General features: G+C 41.3%; 1 protein-coding gene across 2 annotated transcripts in view; it reads right to left on the bottom strand.

Moving 5' to 3' along the window:
- Positions 1-18093, bottom strand: part of robo3 (roundabout, axon guidance receptor, homolog 3 (Drosophila)) — a 103252-nt gene extending 85159 nt beyond the window's left edge. For both annotated transcript variants that reach the window (XM_078266133.1, XM_078266135.1), the window contains exon 1: positions 17528-18093. In XM_078266133.1, coding sequence (XP_078122259.1) covers positions 17528-17591 — 64 coding nt within the window. In that variant the 5' untranslated portion in view covers positions 17592-18093. The remainder of the gene's footprint in view (positions 1-17527) is intronic.
- Between the last annotated feature and the right edge of the window lie 4502 nt (positions 18094-22595).

Here is a 22595-nt window from a genome sequence, read left to right as displayed (position 1 = left end):
ACTGGATTGGCCTGCACAGAGCACTGACCTCAACCCCACTGAACACCTTTGGGAGGAATTAGAACAGCCATTACAAAGCCAGGCCTTCTCGTCAAACAGCAGTGCCTGACCTCACAACAGCTCTTTTAGCTGAATGGGCACAAATTCCCACAGACACACTCATAAATCTTGTGGAAAGCTTTCCCAAAGGAGTGGCAGCTGTTATAGCCGCAAAGGGCCGCGGTCCAACTCCATACTGATGCCAATGGTTCTAGAATGGGATGCCCAACAAGCTCATATAGGTGTGACGGTCAGGTGGCCATATAGGGTATGTTTATATAGGAATTTAAGGGTGATTTTTAGTTTTGGTGTAGGGTCTTAGTTTGTGCACAAAGAAGAGTTATAAAAAGAAAGAAGATGAAGCCACAACTGATCAGGCAGAGAAAGAAGCGGGAGCCTGTTGCAGTGTGGGTAAATCTCAAACCTCCAAGAGGTAATCAAGAAAGCAACTTGTTTCCTGTGTTCTTCATTTCCTTTGGAAAGACAGCTGACACTGTGCCTACAGCATACAGCATTGGAAACAGGTCCAACATAAGAAAGAGGGTCGTAATGGTTCTTCCCACAGGTGCGTGAATGAGAAGGAGTTCAAAAGTTCAGACTTTCCTGATAACACCTGATAAAAAAAGCAGTCAAAATTCCTGCCCTCAAAGTGGCAAATCCTCTTTGGGGGATTAAGAACTCAGCTAAAGTCTTGTCGCTGATGGGAATATAGAGTACCGTCTGATGGCCCTGCTCTCAATGCAATTACATTCACAAACATGAAGGAAATAGAAAGTTCTAAAAAAGGAGGAAATGGTATTGGAGGCTTTGAAGTTGCTAGTATGAATCAAATAGCAGCTGGTATCTACTTCCAAGCACCCACCAGAATGAGATCAGATATACATTTTAGACTTGTATTGCATTGCCTTTAATGGAGAGAAAGGCATTATTCATGTTCTTTTTTTTTCTCTTTCATTTTCAAACTGAATATTTACCGTATTTTACCTTGAGTTTTTAGCTTGCATTGGTTGAATGGCAGTTGAGGGTTAAAGTTTGCATTATTATTCTTATTTGCAGGACTACCAGTTAAAACATTTGACGTGATACATTTATAAAAATAAAAAAAGGCAGCTATCATGTGGAATACACAGGTCATTAGCTTGCTAACAGCCTCTTGTGCCTCAAGGTCTCTGAGCAGTAGATAGAGACCGTTCACTTTAATAGCTGTAGGGTAGCACATGCATCTTGGCTGAACTGAGTCTGTCTGGTCGGGAGTTTTTGTGTGTGTGTGTGTGTGTGTGTGTGTGGGGGGGCTTGTCTGTGGTGAGAGCTCAGCGGGACAGAGGCTTTAAGCGCGGACTCATAAATTTTACAGTCCAAGCTGGTTGGAACCATCCATGTGGAAATGTAAAGCGAAGGCTTTTAAAGAGAAGGAGACGGCCATGTCGACTGAGCTAAATATCAACAAGAGAACGTCCAAGTGGCAAGCACTGAACACCAGCTCTTAAAGATGATACGCCTATCATCCGAGGACATTCAGACACAATGAAATGATCTCTCAGCTACTGTCTTCTACACATTGAAAAGCTCTGGCCCCATACTGTATGTGAGTGTGACTGCATCCAAGATGACTTTTTCTTTTTACAGATAATGAGCCATCTTTGTAATCTACACTGATATCGCTGTAATGATAGTGATCTTTGCACAAGCTAGTGCAGCCGCAGGCCGTACATCAGTATGACGGTACAAAGGTTCAGATCTGCTTGTTGATAGAGACTGACTGCGCTGCCACACAACTCGAGGACATTTGAATTCCTAAGCTGCGTGTGCTACAGTGAGCATAGACGGATGTAACAGATAGGGCGAGGCTTGAAAAGATGAACTCAAATTGGGTAAAATGGAGAGTACGACTGGTTGTCTCGAGAAGGGTGTCAAATAGGAAAGTCTGGACCCTCTGAGGGCCTATTAGCTCCTGCCCGTGGGGTACTACAGCAGGATGGCAGCAACTCTCAAAGCTACATGTGAGCTAATGAAACCACAGGGATGCTGTAGGAGTACTTGACAAGAATGGTGCATGGAGAGAAGAGGAATTATAGTCTAAATTCCCAGTGTAGTACACTTGAAGGGTATATGTGTGATTCCCCTTGTTCATCTGATAGGTGTCAGTCATCAGTAGGGAAAATGTTTTTACATCTTGCCTTTACTGTCATTTTTACTGACAATGCAAACTGACAGACGGGTGACAAATTCAAAGACAAACCTGCATACATGTGTCTGAAAACATTGGGAGCCTTCCACACAGGGCACAGCATATCATTGAATTGATATGAATGATACGCTATAGCGGGCTATAGCGTATCATGATATCGTGATGCAAAAACCATAACCGTCAAGCCTCATCATCTCCTATTGCTCTAAATGTGTGCATAGTGATAATCAATGGCTTAAACGGAAACATCAGAGGTCCCTCCTACATTCTTATCGATGTACCATGGTGATGCTCAAGCTTCTGTGAACCGATCCTAGAGATAGATTCTACAAAAGCCATTACAGTTATCAGATCTCAGCCAAAACGAAACACCAATGGCAAAAAATGGGCCCGTGCTTCAGTCGGAAATGTGCACAGTATCTATTTAATGCAAAATAATATACGCTTGAATTTACCTTCTAGCGAAAACATCGACACAAATGCATACAGAGTGAATTTCTGTCAACAACTTCAAAGTCATTTTGACTGGGGTAAACGGGAGGAGGAGAGAATAAAGCCTGGGAGGGTGACAGTGAAATAGTGCTTGAGACAAAAGTGCACCGAAAGAAACGAGAAAAACTGCAACACAACAGCAACGGGGAGCACAAACTCCTGCTGCAATGTCCTTTCTATAATGGAGGATGGCAAAGTGCTGAGGCACAACTTTTTCTCATCAAGTACAAGAATAAGTGGCTCTGCTGATATAAATTAAAAACGGAGGCCCACTGCCAAAGATCTACAGTGGATTCCCCCCGCCCCCCCCTTGCCAACTCCCCAGCTTTATTTCATCACAAACAAAAGTGGGCTTTCATCCCCAAGCAGATTTACTTCCTCTTAACTCGCACACATCGCTCCAGTACTCTTGACTTGACTTGAAATGCTACTAGAATGGGGGGGGGGGGGGTGGCTCAGGCTATTGACACAAAGGAAAGTGACATCAATATTTGTGGCTGTGAAGAACTTTACAATGTCTGAAAGTCCTGAAATCGATAAATGTTTTTTAAAAAAAACAACATTCTAATACCAACTCATAAGTGCATTAAAAGTTCATTTGACTGCATGACAATGACTTTTTCTGGTATGAAAATAATTCCACTCCAAGTGTCCAGAAATAACCCCCTGCTGAGAAGTCACAGGTCAAACGAGTGACTGTCGACTCGTCTCGGGGCGTGTGATTGGTGGTGTGCTCACTGTGCTGCTGTCGACACGAGGCCTCGACTGGAAGGAAGGAAAACTGAGGCTAAAACAAAGAAGGAAAACGTTCCAAGAAAAAGTTGTAACGTAAGAGAGAGAATGTCATCTCGTGTAGATCTTCTGATTCGGAATATTGAGAGCTGTGAAAAGTTTGTTTCAAACATAATTCTACTTGACAAGCTATTCGCTTGCGATGACAGGCTGTTAAACCTTTTTCTGCACCTCAACAGATTAGTATGTAAATATGCACTTCCCCCTGCATCCTCCTCCAGACTTGCATTCCACAGACACATATTCCCCGACCAGATGGTGTGATGCTCAGATGATGCTCTGACTCATACAATAAATCCCTGAAGGACGCTGATTTTGTTCGATACAGAATCAGTTCAATCGTGAGGGCAACAAAAATCCTCACACCTACTTCCCAACTGTTTCACCGCAGAAGGTCCAGCATGCCATGCACCCACGCCTGAGCCAGCCTCCCAGCTCATACTGTAGAAGGTGTACAGTATGTGTCATCACACAGGATCAAAACTATTCTGTTCACTACACAGGCCTGCAGGGAAAAGGACATAAACCATGGATGGCACTTCAGCTCCATCACGTCTTCCACCCTGACAGGGTGAGAAATGCCTTTCACTCCTGCATGAAGGACTTGAAAATAAATCAGAATACTGCAGTATATCAAAAGCCTGCATTCCTTATCACTCTGGTGGTGACTTGGTAAAAAGAAAGATTAAGCCATGCTCTGGCTTAGCAACTAAATTTAAGGCTAAACTGAGCTAACCCTCACACTGAACACAAGATAACCACCGGCCCACCCAATTCTACTTAAAAAAAAGACACAACTGTTAATGGTGTTTTTAAGATGATCTTCCAGAACAAGTGTGTTTTATGATGAAAATTACCATTTCTTTAAAGTGCCCATATTATGAAAACAATCACCTTTTCTGGGATTTGGGGAGTTATTTTGTGTCTCTGGTGCTTCCACACACATACAAACTCTGAAAAACAACCCTCCATGCTGTTCTGAGTGAGATACGGTTTCTGAATGTGTCCTGCCTTCAGTCGCTGGGTGAGCTGGTCACAACCTGCACGGCTTTCTACGTCACTAGCTGAGACGAGGGGCCTAGGGGGCTAACCGTTAGCATGCTAGCTCGTTCTCAATGGCAAAACACTGCTACAACACTAGTTCACCATAATCTACTAAATAAATTGTATAGAACTACTTCCATGTCCCTGTTCTGCAGGTATTCCACGCAAAGTTGGAAATGCACCCTCATTTAGAAGAAGTCTCCCAGCTAATCCTGCCTTGTACAGGTCGAAGTTGGAGAAACAGCTAGCTAGCTCATGTAGTCCTTACCTAGCTACTGTGCAAGTGTGACTGCCAACAAAGATGTTTGAGAAGTTAAGAGGTCTCACTCTGTAGCTAAAATAGAGACCTGAACACAGGGTGAAAAGAGGAGCTGCAGCAATGAGCAGTACAACAACAATATGGTGTTTTTTGAAAATTAAACCATGTAAACCTATTCTGATACAATCTCAAATTACAATTATGAACCTGAAAATGAGCTCCATATGGCCACTTTAAATGGAGTCTGGTGGAGTTTGGTGATGGTGATTTCGGGGCTGTTTCATGTTAAACTAAAAGGATCTTCCTCTTTAACAAAAAGGTCTATCTCTGTAGGGATCCTTTCATAATGTTGTCAGAAACTCAGAATAATAATCTGAGCCTGTCAGTGGCAAAAACAGAACTTTTAGTGGACGTAAATCGTCCTATTAACGTTGCATCGCAGCTTGTTTCTCCACTGCCAACTGCAGCGGTCTCACTTAATACTGGACCAATTTCAAAGATTGTTGTTCCCATCAGTCACTTAGACACAAAAACATAGGAAAACAGGGTCCAGGTTTTTAAAAAAAATTAAAAATATCGCAGTTACCATTTAAATTAGGGACAGAGGAGAGAGAGGAAGGGCGTAGAACGACAATCAAAGACAATTCAACAACTTCACTATTCCCATCTCTCCCTCATCTGCAATTCTTTTTAGCGGGCTGCCTTCCCTCTTACAGAATTTGTTGTTTTACAGCTTTGTTGCCTCCTCCTCCTCCTCTTCTCGATTTCCACAAAAGCCACAGGAATTGATTTGCAAATGTGCATTCAAAGTTAAATTGGCAGCAGTGAGGCAGGCTGGAGTGCTTTCTCTGCAGCCTCCTACTCTTTGACCCTGTGGGGACATCAAAATGAGGCACTTGCATGAGAATACAAAGTGCCAGCCATAAAGAGACAACGTCCTTAATTGAGCCTATGTTGATGCTAAGCATCTAAATGGGCAGGGTCAACTTTGCAAAAGGAAATAGGGTGTTTTTATCATGTCTCTCTTGGGGCCATGAACAGATTTATGAGTAGGGACTTTTTGCTCTTCCTTTAGAAGAGGGGATTGTGGAAATTGGTAGCAAAAAGATCCAAACTCTCAAAGGCAGCTCCAAAAAATGCCCTTTCACTAACAACTCTGTTTCATGCTCCCTCTGAGTATGGCCTCTTGTGCTGGCAAAACAGCTGAAATGAGTTCTGGCTAGATATTTGGGCAAGTTGACAAGACAGAAGCAGCTTGCAGTAGATAAAGAGCAAACAGTGGCGTCTTTTCTGGTCCAACATGAACAGACAGTTGAGCCCAACAGACCATTTTTACACAAAAAGTTTACTCATGGCTAAACGTGGCTGAGAGGCTTGGGAGTTTATTAAGCTTTGATTTAGTTTCCAAACCCAGTAACAACTCTGAGGGGGCAGCAAAGCATCTACTTGGACTTTAAAATGCACTTTCCTTAAGTTTCTGCAGCACATTGGGGTATGAATAATCCAGAATTGGCCTCTGCGAAACATCAAATACCAACATCGATAATGCAGAGGATGGTGCGGCTAAACAATTCTCATCTTAAAAACATTCAGAGAACTTTGAATGCAACTCAGAGAAGCATTCGCAAAAAAGCAGTCCTGAGGACTTAAAAAAGAACCAGTCCAGCATCCTTCAAGTTATCACAGATCCTGCCAGGAGTTGTCAGTTTGAGTTCCAGTAGCCCGGCAGTAACAAGCATCGATTTTCACCGCCGAGTCCACCGAGGCTTGTGTTTTTGATAGGGCTTTGAAAGAACAGCAGAGCAGCAACTGTATGTGGCGACTACACTCCCACTATTCCCTCCATTTTGCTGAAAGTGTGATGAGATCATGATGAGAGCAAGAAGAGACAAGAGGAACGCAGTGACGGACTGGGATCAAAAAACGGCCCACACCGGCCCTATTTTTGTCAATAAACTAGCTTGGAAATTAGTAAGTCTGCCTTCCGAGTGTATCTTTCCACGCACTTTACAATCTTGAATATTTGTGGCTGCATTAGGGCTGGGCAATATGGAGAAAATCAAATATCACGATATTTTTTACCAAATACCTCGATTTCGATACCGCAACGATATTGTAGTGTTGACTATTGGTGCTTTCACAAAGTATTTACACAATGAGATTTTAGATAAATAATCATCAGTAATGTAGATATAATGGCTAAGTGGGTAAAGGTAAATAATAGAACAGCTAGAACAGTCTGGTAAGTTCAGAAAAGTGCATCACTTTACTGTAATGCAGCCTTTAAAACCAGGAAAAGACAACACTTACCATATTACGATATCCAACAGGGTAAATAACCCATAATTACACACTGAACTGCCTCGCACTATATTTATATTTAAATCTCAGACTATACTGATATTGCACTATTCCTTCCCTCTCTTCAATTGTTATTGTATATTTCTTGTAAATTTGTAAATTCTGTTGTATTGTTATACTGTATACTTAGCAGTATTTGTTTTATATTTCTTACCGTCCTTTCTGTTTTTATTCTTGATATGTTAGGTGAGCATTGTACTTTGAGAGCAAAGATTAACCAGAGTCAAATTTCTCGTTAGTTTTACCCAAACCTGGCCAATAAAGCAGCCGAACCCAAAAACTGAGCTTTTAGTGAAGATGAATGAGATGACTGAAGGGATCCTGACGCCAATCTAACGTTAGGCCAAACGTAACGTGTTCAGCAAGCATTTGTTTTACCAAGTCAAATATCCAAATGCCAGTTTTAGGCTAACTATGTTTTTGTAAGTAAAGCTAGAGCATTTTGACGGTATGCAGCTTGAGTTATAGCTAGTGGAAAGTGCCTGAGCTTGCTAACAGATAGCTAACATTAGCTTACTAACAGCTAACTTGTCTTCTCTGGTTAGACACAATGGTGCTAAAATACTAATTGACATGCTTAAATCTGTTTTAAGCTACCTGCAGGCACTTTGTCAGCGTTTCAGCTGCCAGTTCTAGCATATTGTGGCGCTGATTGTTTTCCCTCCGGTGGACGTGGCTTTCAGAGTATGCCGTGATGTCTCCATGCTTGACAAAAGGCAAAACTGAAGAAAAACATTAAGGTGGAAACTAGGGGCTGCACATATATTTCGTTGTTTTTTATCGTCATCGTGATATCAACTGGCGCAATAAAGACATCGTGAAAGGCTGCGACATATCGCGAAAGAGATGTTTTTAGTTAGTTAAAAGAAAATATGAGTAGAAAACTGCACTTTAAAATGTAACTGTCATTCTTTGGTTTAGTGCTGCCTTTTATATTCAATTCAATGTACAATGTGTTCAACACTATCCATCCATCCATCCATCCATCCATCTTCGTCCGCTTATCCGGGGTCGGGTCGCGGGGGTAGCAGCTCCAGCAGGGGACCCCAAACTTCCCTTTCCCGAGCCATGTTCAACAAAAGAATGTGGGAAATGATATCCTTTCATTTGTTTTAAACTCAACAAGCCATTTGTTATATTGTAGCAAAAACTGAACTGCAGAACTGAGTACACTTTAGTACCTTTTTAATCATAGTTTGCAGCAGTCCATTAAGGTTGACCAATGAAGGCCCAGCAGTGGATGTGCCCACTCCCTCATGTTAGGGAGGAAATCCTCCAGGGACTCCAGGACGGTCACTCCGCGGCTGCGGGTGGCCTAACACAGCTGGGGGGAAATGCCATTGCTTTCCTGTTCCACAGCAGCATATTTTAAGATAAGCTCCTATTAGATCTGCGCTTACACGCACATACACACACGGGCTGACTGCTATCTGCTCCTATCCGTCTGACCACATACATCACACAAGTCACCCTTGAGGGAGGAAAGGGTCGAGACAGGGACTTCCCGAGTCCAGAACTCGAAAGCAAAACAATTAAGATACAGCAACAAAACAAAAAAAACCTCTGGGGGTTGTTTTTAATTTTTTACATTAACTGGGTTGATACCCATGCCTCAGTTTACAAAAAGTTCAGTCAAGCTGAGAGTGATTTGAAGTTTGAGCTCATTTCCCATTCATTCTAAAGTCAAACTACATGAGAGACCTCATCATTTGGGCTTCAGGGTGTAACAGTGAATGATGACGGGGAAGTCTGACATAGAGCCAACTATTCAGCTCACTGACAAGCTGCCCCGTCCTTCTCCTGTTTTAGTTGGATGAATCGGTACAGTGTGCTCGTACTAAATATGACGTTCCATTGATCATTTTTCATGATGATACACTGCTGGCACTGTAAGGAGACTACATTATGATACCGTAATACAAACGAGCCCTGTATCATAGATGGAACACTCCGAATGTGTAACGGTAGTGGTGAAAGATCCCTTATCTGTGAGTGATAACATGACCATGAAAGAGAAAAGTGGATAAATGGACCTTTAACACATCATGGAAGAGATTTCAAGGAACATTGGTTCTGGAGTGTAACTAAGACATGAAGTGGAGAAAATGGAGGTGTATGGCTGGCCAATAATTCAACTTGATAATTTATCGTCTTTCAAGGGAATCACATCGTCATGAAATAATATATCGAGATATCGTGATGTACAATTGCGTTTCTAAATTTATAATAACAAGTGCATACTAACTCAATTTTCTCAGAAACAAGGCCTGTAACAATTATTACATAATTTTTGTATAACAGCAATTAATTGCTAACATGAGCTAAGGTCTTAAATCTGTATTACTGGTAATTGTTGATTATGTTTAGATATGCAAAATTGTAATTATAGAAGTGATTATTGGTCAGACTATATATTTTAATTATTATTTTAATTGTTATTTGTTGGCATTTGACCCTAAACACGTTAATATCAACAAAAATAACAAGGGAGGGGGGATACAGTTAGAAAATATGTTTTATGATAATAAAGAGGCGTGGTTTACTTCATAGGCTGTGTGTTTGTATTATTACATCATCTGGGTCACATGACAGTGATATATGACCAAAAGATGTTTCCTGGGATTCATTCTAAACTTTAATTTGTTTAAAAAAATAATAAAAAAATAAATATTAAATTTGACTGAAATAGACAATTATATTGTTAATCGTAATTATTTCTGAGACAGTTAATTGTACAGCAACATTTGGAAATGTTCCAGCTCTAACTGAAACATTCTGAGGGAATGTCATTTGAAGAATTGCAGATTTGTGTCAACATCACACTATCTGTGTGCATGCATGTAAACACGGTCAGTATATAGCTGGGAGAAAAATATTGATCTTTTTGGGTTTACCACATTATTGATGATTATTTATCTAAAATGTCATTGTACAAATATTTTGTCAAAGCGCCAACACTACAATATCGTTGCAATGTGGATATCGAGGTATTTGGTCAAAAATATCGTGATATTTGATTTTTCTCCATTTATCGCCCAGTCCTAAGGGGGAAGCTTCAGAAGAGCGAGAGATGGATTTTAACCCAGCTGCCTCTCACTTTTCTAAATAGTACATGAATGTTTTTGATTTCTGCGGTGGGTTGCAAATAAGAGGGGATCAGCCCAATGGTCCCACAGCCTAATGTTCCCTCAGCCCTATGTTCCCTCAGCCCTATGTTCCCTCAGCCCTATGTTCCCTCAGCTCTATGTTCCCTCAGCCTAATGTTCCCTCAGCCTAATGTTCCCACAGCCCTATGTTCCCACAGCCCTATGTTCCCACACCCCTATGTTCCCTCAGCCCTATGTTCCCACAGCCCTATGTTCCCACAGCCCTATGTTCCCTCACCCCAATGTTCCCACACCCCTATGTTCCCACAGCCCTATGTTCCTACAGCCCTACATAGACCATAGGGCTGTGGGAACATAGGAACGCTCCCCTTAAGAGATAACAAGCAGAGGCCTCTAATTGCCTTGTCACCCAAGTCGCATTTCTTTAAATAAACATTTCCCTTCAGGACATCTTGCATAACAAGCAACCATCAAACTGCTGCTACAGACAACAAATAGCCAAGGAGACACTGGAGTCACTGTTTGTGTACCAACACTCCCATCACAGAATCACAGGTACCCAGCAACTGTCACTTTTTTTTTCAAAAAGAGCTGTCCCTGTCACTTCTAAAGCCAGCCATTTAATAATGGAGAGCAGTTGTCAAAATCCCTCCGCCGCAGCATCACCTTGATACACCGGCGCTGAAAATGATCCATTATCAGTTGGCTTTTTCTCACAGCGAGCTTTGAAGTGCCAGACCCTCACGAATATAGCCAACCGGCTGACAAAGTCACGGCGGTGACAGCTGCAGCTTTACCCCTGGGCTTTTCCTTTTGACTCTGCAGCGGAGTGTTTTTCTTTTCTTTTTTTTTTTTTTTTTTTTTATTAGTTTATTTGTCAGGGACAATGCAGTGCACATTATTACCTACATAATTATCATAGTCAAAGCCATAACAATATGTGTAGATGTGTTGCATAAAAGGTTTCTAGCCAATTGGCTAATTTGCAACCCCAGTCCCTGTTCAAGCCTTTCTAGAAAAATAATCCAAATATAGTTATACTGTTATGTGTTTGTTGAAGGTTATCATACCGTCAGAAACTCATACCGGCCCATGCCTAGTCGGAAACATCCAGATCTATAAACAATCTGATGGAAAACAGTAACTGTGAAATATCAAATCTACTTTTAAGGTGCATAGTTCTGAGACGCTATGTACATATATAAAAAAATATATATATGAGTTTTATATGCAGTCTGGGTTATTGCACACAACCTTATGCAACACAATGAAAACCTCGACAGGGCAAACGCCGCCCTGTGCTCCATGACTGACACTTCATCACAGGCGGATGGCAGCGGCCCTTGGTTCGCCTCGCTCCATGTCTATTTCAGTATTTGACCAGCAATCGGGAGGTCAGCCCTCCTAAAACCACTGGAACTAATGCTGGGGGCCATCCATCTGTCTACAGCCTGAGGTGGGGGGAGCTCAGGCGGTATTGTGTCGGGGCCCCTCAGGCGGTCTAAGGAGAGGGAGTAGCTGACTTGTCCTGTCAGCACCCGCTGCCAAATAAGAGTTCGTGTTCAATGTATTCCCTTTCCTTTTGGATGCCCGATGGAGAAGTCTCTGGTGCCCCCGTCGTGTGTTTATTTTAGCCCTCCGTGGTGGGAATGTGCAGGGTAGAAAGATTAAGATTAAGCATTACCATTAAGAGAGGGAGTGCAAGAGAAAGTGACAGGGCATGTCTTCATTTTTCATTCACTACAGTCGAATGCACGAATAGCTTGTTAATAAAGCGTCCATATCTGGGACTACAGTCTGGTTTTCTATTATCATGGGTATACATATTGAGTGGCTGCTCTGTGACAAGCGTACCGAAATGAAGCTCAAAGCAAGCCTTTTGACGACTTGGTTCCAAATTTAGCAAACCAGGTGCTGTGCATTAAAACAAAAACAAAAGCCAGAAATAGGCAACTTCAAGCTTCAAACATCAATTTCAGCGCCTGATTAGCGCTGCTGATTCTGTGATGACAGGAAGAGGATGTTCAGTTGCTCGTTCTCTGCCTTTTGAGCGCTATTCTTCAGCGAGCGTAAATGAGGATTGACTCGTACCTCGCTGGTTTTCAAGGAGCTCGTTTGTCACGTATCATAGCAGAGCTTGCTGAGCTATCGACAGGCTAATTGATCTGTAGAGAACAGATGGGCAGGCAGGTGGGGGGAGGAGGAAGGTACACCGAGTGTGTGAGTGTTAGTTCTCAAAACTGACTACAAAGCTTTCTCTGTCTCCTTTTTTTGTCCCTGCAGAAAACAGCAGACATGTTGTCAATATGCCAATAGCAGAAACCGGAGCGGCTACATGTCGCCTCGCTGCGTTGCTGACTCATCCACAGTTCAAACTGTCACAAGTCAACAATGCGGTGATGATTACAAGACTGAGACTGTGAAGTGCCACTAACAATGGCATACACACTCCAAAAAATAACTCATTGAATGAACTCAATTAAGTTATAGGCAGGATTTCTATACAATAAATACATAAAGCCCCAACTCAAACTAAGTCCACCCATTCAACAGAATGTAAATCAGTTAGTCTAACTCATCTGTTGCTTGCAAGCGTAAGCTGTGCTTTTAAACTTCTGATTTAACCCTTTGATAGAGCTGCAAAGATGAGTCGAGTAGACGTCAACTATTACATCAATCTCCAACTATTTTGATAATCAATTAATCGTTTGATTCCTTTTTTATTTAAAAAAAAAAAAAAGTCAAACTTCTCTGATGTCAGCGTGTTAAATGTGAATATTGTTCTAGTTTCTTCTCTCCTCTGGGACAGGAAACTGAACATCTTTGAGTTGGGGACAAAACAAGACATTTGAGGACGTCATCTTGGGACTCTTTGTTTTCTGTAGGCGTCGACCGATACTGGTTTTTCAGGGCCGATACCGATTATTAGTAGTTCCTGAAACCGATAACTGATATTTGATACCGATTTGCATTTACAGTCAAAATGTAAATCTTTTAGTCAATACTAACATTTTGGAAGTTGGTTTGAATGCTTTAAGCAATTATTTAATACAACCAAAACTGTAAACCTAATACAAAAAAGAAAAGAAAAAATAGCTTCCTGAAGTTTGAACGTGCTATCTATCAGACTGTTTGCAGGTGTTGCAGAGCCAAAGTAGAGCACTTTATAGTGTATTAACTTAATTGGTTATCAGTAAAATAAAACACAGATAATCTGCTAATTGCCAAATATGGGCCCCGATAACCGGCCAGAGACATCCCTAATTTTCTGACATTATACAACGATATGCAATAACAACTAATTGATTATTCGTGAAAATAATCGACAGATTGAAAATGAAATTGTTAGTTGCAGCTCCTAAATGTGGATAATTCATTATGGGCTTCCAACTGGTGACCTGAGCAGTAAGTGATGTAAGTCAAATGTGCAATATGTAATTAAAAAAAGAAAAAACTGGATCACAGATACTGAGGATTTTCAGATAGTTTTGGTTTAATACGTCCAGGTTTTGACTCATCGTTTAAGGAATATTTCAAGTAAAGGATTAAAGGATTCCATCCTTTCAAAAGTGAAGATTTTTTACAGTAAACTTTGGCTTTTGGACTGCTGGTCAGATTATTTTCTTTTTAAAGCACTTTGAAGACAAATTATAATGGACATCTGTCTTCACTTCATAGACAAAACAATGAATCGGTTAATTCAGGAAAATAAAAGACAAATAATCCTTAGTTGCAGCCCATATTCAACAGAACCGGCTGTCTGGTAATTTACATTCACCTCCACTGTGCTTGAGGCACAACTGGTAAAACCTTGGCAAACGAAACACAACTATCTTCATGGGAGATACCAATACAAGATAGAGAGAAAATCTGCTGAATTTTCTTTGTGATTTGGGTGAACTGGACCTTTAACTGGTTGGTAGCTAGCTGGTTTTAATTTATTTTTATTTTTATATTTTTTGTGTGCATTTTGGGCCTTTATCTGACAGGACAGCTGAAACATGAAAGGGGAGAGAGAGGGGGAATGCCAAAGGACGGCAGGTCAGAGTCAAACCCGAAACCCGCTGCGTCGAGGAGTAAACCTCTGTATACTGTATGGACGCCCGCCACTTTACCAACTGGGCTATCTGGGCGCCCAGCTAGCTGGTTTTTAGAATAATGTTGACATTAGGGTGTTTCCTGACTCAGAATGGACCTTTGGAGTGGGTGATTAAGCAGTAAGCATGATACAGTAAAGGCAGTGAGTCTGTGTTACATATTTGACAGAAATCTATCTGCATTCGCCTGTTATTTCTGACAATTTGATAAGCAAAAAAATGTCTATTATGCTTGAGCATATGAAACCTCTATCTGCTTAAAAGCCCTTAAAATCACCAGGAGAGTCTCTGGACGGTAAAACTGAGATAAGTGCTCCTATTCAAGTTTATGTTCTGCTTTTTCAACTGTTGTTTGGTAAACAGCTATTAAACACAGCCAGAGAGGATTTGAAGTGCTATTTTTCTGTCAATTCTTGTTATTTTGGCATCTTTGGGGCTGGCTAAACCCAGATTCGGGGGCGCCAAAAACTCCTATATGCAATAAAAAACCCTGGATATGTGTATCCCATGTTTAAAGAGACCAAACTGTTACTGGAATGTCACAGAATGAATCCAAGCAACAGCTATAACTCCTGCCAAACTGTCCTTGACCAATCCATTAAAAGCCCTCCCAGCCTCCTCCACTGTAAGTCACTGTGGATGACAGCGGCCCTTAAATGCCTCAAGTGAAAACGCACAACTGCCAGTAACCGAAGAAAGGACTTTGAACAATGAGACGTCTTGTTAATTGTGCTATTTCAGCCACACTGCACCCCAGCACACTTCCCTCCCCGGAGGAAATGGAGTTGTACACTTTAGACTGTAATTGCAGTGTGGGTATCAAGGTTTGGCGTGGGGCTATTTCTTCTGGTTCCTGGTCTGTTTGAGGACACAGTCGTGAGACAACGAGACAGCTGTCTTCAAGTCCTCCCTCCCAATCACTTCAATGGCAGCATGGCAAACACACGGCCTGTTGCCGGTCTTTAGGGAGTGCTGACACAGGGGTTTTCCTGCATGGAGGAATTTTTGGCAGCCCCGCAAAGAGGTTTTCAAGCCAGCCCCCAAAGGAAAATAACCCGCACCAAAATGATAAGAGTTGAGAATTAAAAACAGCAATTCAAATCCTCTCGAAATGTCTTCAAGAGCAATTCACCAAACAACCGTTGAACAAGCAGAACATAAACGCTAATCTTATAAGAGTCAGGCTGTACTGGACTCTCTTCAATATTAATATTAATATACAGTTTTTTGTTCGTCGAATTGTCAGAAATAACAGGTCACTGCATGGATTTCGGCCAAATAAGGTAAGACAGACTAATTTACTGTACACGTACCGGTCATGCTTACTGCCCCCCCCCATGCTGAGCCAGGATACGCTGTGTTGACTGACGGTGCCAGAGATGACTGACAATAACAGTGCCGACTCCAGTGTCATCTTACTGGCCAAACAGTCTAAAGACCAGACCCCTGAAATGTGACTCCGGGCTCCACATGAATAGGGGGCCCCTTCAGATATGAAATGGGCAGCCAGGATGATTCTGAAGTTCCTATTATCATATCGTATTATAAAGCTCATTTGTATCTCCCCAACATATCCGTGCTTGTACCGATCTGAAGCTTCCTCTCCTTTTGATCTAAGTCGCTCTGATGTCAGAATGTGACACAAATGCTTATTGAAAAGTAAATTGCATCGAATATCAAACGTCTCGTGGCTGAAAAAAGAAACAGCACAGGCCTCCTGTTAACAGTCACTGTGTGTTTTTGCTAAAGTGAAAAATAAGAAGCATTAATGCAGCCTTTGTTGTCCCAGAGGAGCATCTGGAGTCACCGAAGGAGCACTCTCACAGATGCTGAGTTCATATGCTCTGGGTTCATAGCCAATGTTTACAGCCTTGTAAAAGAGAGCGTCGGCAGTATAGGTCCAGGCCCAAAGACACCACGCTGTCACAAACTACAACATCCCACTTGCGTCACGAAAAGAGAATGCTTTTTGTACATCATCGTTGGGGTGTTTCTGTGTAGAACACAAAGCGAAGGTATGTTGACATAGAGCATGGAAGCCTACTGGTAGCAGTTAATCAGTTATACAGTATGTGGTTGATGGCGGATCTGTGGATCCAGCTTCCAGTCTCAGTAAGCAGGTTTTCATCCTAACCCAGAGCATGACTCACTCTACCAGTCCTACTCTGTGTGATGGGGTGCCTGCAGTATAGCTTTCTTCCCATAGGTTAGTGTCAGAGGAACTAAAATAAACTAAACTAAAATAAACTAAAATTAAAGGCAATGTATGCACATCTTTGAATATAGAGTGAATAAAAAAAAAAAAAATTTAACAACAAGGCCAGTGTTCTGCTTTGGACATGTATTTAGGCATTTAGTGGAGGCTAAACCCAAGGAAACTGAGCTTTACCCACCATCACTGCACGTGTTATATGTGTGCTCAATGCAACTATGGAACCCCAAAATCTACACAATACAACACAAGAGTGCGATCAGATGGAAACAGATGAACAATGTAACATTTAACATGCAGCAACTGGTAAAGACTTGTCTACAGTAAAAGAAATCCATAATTTTTTTTCAACACTGTCCACAGGGGGGAATCAAGCTGCCAACCCTGCCATGCTCACTTACACTGACAGTAGACTGCACCAGTAAATGGAAACTGTCTGTATCATGCGGTTTCTGTTTCACAATTGCATTGTGTCTTCTCCTAATGGGCCTGATAACTGAGATAAATGAGCAGGCTGGAATCACAGCAAAGTCAGATTTCTGTGGGGAGCAGATGCTGGTGTGAATCCATGGTCCCTTGGGCAGGACACACAGTATTTAAGCTGCATATGGGCTACTCTTGTGTCTGCTGGTTTAAGTGGCCTTTTAATGACATCATCCAGAAGGATTACTCACTATATGCACACATTCTGGCATATATATGCAAGGGTTCCTACATGGAAAGGAGCACATGTAGGCCTAATAATAACGTTGCATGAGTAAAATTACAAGTGAAATTGAAATATCTTCTCATTGTTATGTGGGACCCCCTTTAAAGCCCGGAGGGGGGATTGTGTGTGAGACCTAGCTGGGTCCAGATATGGAGCATATATAAGCTTCCATCTGTGCAAACCCATAACCCCAAAACAACTAGCCAAACATGCCAATTTAAACTTACCATATGCCAGAGTTCTGAGTGCAAATAAAACCAGTAGGGGAACCAACGTCTGGCTGTACTCCATTATACACTCAGATGGTTCATAGGTAGATAAGCTCGGTCACAGTTAGTGAGACAGGCTGTCCAGCAGCAGGGATATATCCAAACAGACCAGTCTATGGGATGAAAACAGCGGCAAACCCCACAGGCAGCATCTCAGCCGCTGTAGACTGAAATAAGAAGTTCAATCATCAAACATGGTAACTTTTTCGACCACTCCAAAAAGGCTGCGTCTAAACCCGGCGAGTAGTCCGTGATAAAGCAAGCCGCAGGTGATGGTGAGGAGAGGCGGCTGTGAGTGGCAGGCAGCTCCCCCCGGTCAATCAGTCCCGTTCTCTCCCGTTTTCACATGAATATCACAGGGGAGAAACACTCATAACGGCTTCCCCTGAGAGGGAATTAGTCCCAAAGTGCATGCAGTCATCGCCCCGAGAGGAAAAACTCCACTTTGTTAGAGGCAGAGCTCCATTTCTTGTTTCTGTAGCTACTGTCTCCGTTCCTCCGTTCTGCTCCGCTACTAGGACTGAGTTACTACAGCCTCATCACTAAACAACACGGTCCCGGAGCCAAAAACACACTTGAGTAAAGAAACCGATACTAGGATAGATCATTTCCGGTCCCGCTTCCAAAATAAAACTAGGATTTAACAACGTGTTGCAACGCTTATGAATGATTTTTTTCCCTCAACGTAAATAGGCCACATAAACACAATCTATTGCAAAAAAATTAAAAATTTGTGTAATTTCGCAGACAGTCACCATGTTAGTTGTAACGCTATTTGTTATGGGAATGTTATGTTCAATGTGTTAAACATGGATTCTTGCAATATAGATATCCTTTCCTAATCCTACACCTTCTTTTATGCCTTCCAATTCCCCATAGGCCCAGGTTATAGGCCTATCTCTTTTTTTGTAGGCTAAATATTTTTTATTACGTATTATGATACATTTACAGACACTCAAAGGCAGTAATTGATATTGCTAAATCAATATATTGTGGTAATACGGTTATTTATATTGTAGGAACGCTTTTTTATCTTAATTAGTAGACTTTTGTGATTCTGTGGTCCTACTCAATGCGCATTCGATATTGTTTTAATTGTGACAAATGTTATGTCGCCTGCTGTGGTATTAGGTTGAAGGCACACTCTCTAAGCTTCCGGTTTGCTCTTGGTTAACTTTGTCTGACTTCACCATCCCACACACACACCACTCTCTTAAAGGGCCAGCGCACTCCACCAAAACTGCTCCAATCTTAAAGATGATTCTTGACTTTGTAACGTGAACACGTTAACAATAATTCAAACTCAAAATAAGATGTATTATTATATTAATTAAATGTAGCCTACAGATGAGTGCTAATCAAATGCTGTTGCACTGTGTCTTTCAATTAACAAAATCATTATGTTTCAGTTGGAGCACAACCACATAGGCTACTTCTTTACAGTATACAGTATATGTTACTGTATTCTTTTCTTTATTTCTTTATTTCAATTTGACCACATGTTTACAGCCCTCTTATGGCTTAATGGGGTTGTGACATTTTATAATGTCCACGTCTCTTACATTTAAATGCTGTAAATGTTTTCCACCTTTAGGAGGAGACATCTAACAGAGACACAGATGACAAGACAAAACATTTACCAAAGCACCATTTTGTATCTTTGAATCATTTGGAGTTTAAATTTTAATATTTTCATTTCTTTCACAATACAATGAACATATTTTCCTATTTAGGTTTTTTAGAAAATGTAAAAGTCATCTCGGGCCCTTTATGGTTCTACATGGTTAGAAACCACCTTATTTAATTGAAGTCATACTATTCAATGCAGTGCAAATGTCGACATTTATCTCATAACTGTTATCTAGCCAGAGAGACATAAATAATGTTGGCAGTAGTGTGAAACCAAATGCAAATGTGTCTTACATGTGAAAGACCTTTGATCCGGCAGACTGTGGTGCTATGTATACAAATCAGCCCGTGGAAATGACTCAGGCACTAAGAGATGCAAACAAACCCCACACACCACGGCAAAATGTCACTATCCATCTGAGCCCGGGCTTTGCCTGCACTTGATGGGAAGAGAAAAGCAATATTACATGTGCCAGGAGATATGGCAAACTGCAGCCAATGACTTGACATACCACAGGCCACAGTTCTGCAGTGAAGCAATAAGCAATGATTGGGTAGAGCTGGATACATATTAGAGGTCAGCCAGACCTAGTAAACACACAGCTCTTGACATTTAGAGAAATGCATTGGATGGTGGTCTGATGTGCATCAAGTAGTGCATACTAACATGAAATTGTACACATTCTGTCACACAGACACGACTCCTGACATTGGGTTAAAAAGAAACAATTCCACATCAGTATAAAGTCACAGAGCCTGTTGTAGAGGGCTGAGAAGAAATCCTCTCTTTTTTTTGGGGTTGCACTGAGAACCAAGCAGTGCTTAAACACCCTAGATATTTCTTTCATGTTTTATGCATGTACATGTTTAATTTAATTGCAGAAACTGATTAATTGAGCATCGCTCTGTGATTGAATAAAACATGATGAGGCCCTCCACTAAATGCATTTCCGCTTGCGTGTGACTGATGCTGCTACCATGGTGTCTTCGTCAAACATTTGGCGTGGCTGTCAGAGGAATCAAGCACTCCATGAATTTAGACTAATTATCCACATTAGCCACTGAATTACAACGGCAGCCCATCAGAGGGGCTTGGTGCTGCGCTGCACACTCACAGCTGAGCCATAGATCATAGAATTATGCCCTCTCTCCCCACACACACACACACACACACACACACACACACACACAGACACACGCACATGCACGCACACACACACACACACACACACACACACACAAAAGACTTGAATGTATTGTAAAGGCCTTCAGAGTCAGCTTTTGGGAAACATTTCCTGGCAGCACTGTGAAAAGACAACCTCTATGATCTATAGAGTCTCATTCATCTGAAAGGTCTGGGTGCTCAATTAATTTTCATTTCCTTAGCTCAGGATTCATCTTTCATACATTAATTTTGAAGGAAAATGCTGGAATTTAACAACGATGACTCCAGCTTGGCTGTTCTATATCGTAGGGGTCGGGAGATCCCGTTTCTGCTGAAACAGCTGATAAATCCACTGAATGCTGAAGATAATGTGTTCCATTATTACAAATACCAAACTAATTACCAAAGATTCACAGTCACAGCTGAAAGTTAACACGAATGAAGAAAAATCAAGACAAAAACTTCGTTCTTTGCGTAATGTATTGGGGAACTGGGCTTCTGTGAATAAATAAACTAATGACTTTAAGAGAATTCCAACTATGATATACTGTATATGCCTGCCATCTGGGTTCATTATTTGTTTTGGCTGAGCATGCTGCCACTACAAGCAACGTCCTTATTCCACACTCTTTAGAATTGATTTAATGCTTTCATAAAACAGAAAGAGCAATATCAACCGTCCACTTTTTCCTCAGAAATCACATTCAATTGCCAGGAAGACCACATGAGCAGCACAACTGTGATTACTTATTACACACATCTCACATTGCGTGTCAGCTCCAAACTCAATTACAGTAAAGAAAACTGAGTGATTGCAAAAGTGTTATTAATTTAAGATGAGTCCGTCCTAAGTTTGGATAACTGCATAGTGACTGTCGTTGTTTACCTCTTATCAATCACATTTATTTCAAGTGTAAAACCACCACTAAACATGTTCTCAGTGCACTTTACAATTAAAGGAACACAGAAATAACAGAAATAACGGAACAGCATTAAAGCAGTAATAATAAACAATAAAAAAACAGCAACATAACAGACTGAGTGAAAAGGTTTTTTTTTGATGAAGGACGCGGAGAAGAGGGTGTGTTATGTTTGGCTGTAGTATAGTCTCGCATAGCCAGGCCCTCCTCCAGAGACTAGCTGTAGTAGCTGAGTAGAGGTGGGTTTTCAATCTAGATATATAATGATCCATATACAGAAGCTACACTATTGCTCTGTCATGTTAAGAAAAAGTCATCAGTAGGTGCTTCAAGTAGCTCTGAAAAAAATAGTTCATTTCTATTTGCTTGATTCTTTTCCTTTGAGCAACATGCGCACGTCAAACCTGTGCCTCAGCAATATTTGCTGTGGAATTTATTTCAATAATTTGCTGCCCAGGGATTAAAACAAATATTCTAGGATGTGTTTTGGCCATCCAGCACAAGTACTAAAGGCTCCATTTGTATGTGTTTTGAACACATTTTTGTTAACAAATTTCATAAACTGTGCCTCAAGGTAGTGCCTGAGGTAGAAACCCTAGGCACATAAACATTACATTCTTAAACATGATGAATAGCAAAAGCGTTTACAATATGGTCTTTATAGAATGTAGAATTGGCTGAAATGAGCAATGTTGGGTGGCAAATGATAGAGCTAAAGAACCCTGGACACAAATCAGCAAATCCATAATGTAAAGTCCATGGTGTACAGAGGGAATGTGTATACTTCATGGGCCAAACCTCGCCATAAAATAGCCTCAAATCTCAAAATACAACAGTCGTCTTGTCCACTGGAGGAAGGCGAACAAGCTTCTTTTGTCCTTAGAACACCATGATAAATTATTAACTCTTCTGTCTGCAACAAAATGGCCAACATCCTTTACCAGAAACACTTCCTTCCTGGGTTTAATCACTCTTAATATGTAAGAACAACAGCGATGGCAGCTCAGATATTGTTGGGTGTATTCAAGAGGTCATTTTACATGCTTACAATTAGAGCTGATTAAGTTGGGGAGAGGGGGGGAGGGGGCACTGATATGTGTGCCCACTGCTGTTGACGTCAAAGATTAGCTTAAAGTGAATCCCATTTGTTAAATGTGGACTATACAGTACAAATGTGCAAACGCTCCAAATATTGCTTTCTACTTTCACCAACCTTGAGCTCTGATTTACACCCCCGACACCGCTTGTTCAACAGTGATATACATCTTTATGGTGCTGTTACAATCCCCGCATGGCTGACCATGGTGGAACG

Source organism: Sander vitreus, chromosome 13 (genome assembly GCF_031162955.1).
Source record: "Sander vitreus isolate 19-12246 chromosome 13, sanVit1, whole genome shotgun sequence".
In the NCBI taxonomy this organism is placed as follows: Eukaryota; Metazoa; Chordata; class Actinopteri; order Perciformes; family Percidae; genus Sander; species Sander vitreus.
The sequence above is the reverse complement of the archived record's forward strand: the minus strand, read 5'-3'. Positions and strand labels throughout refer to the sequence as shown.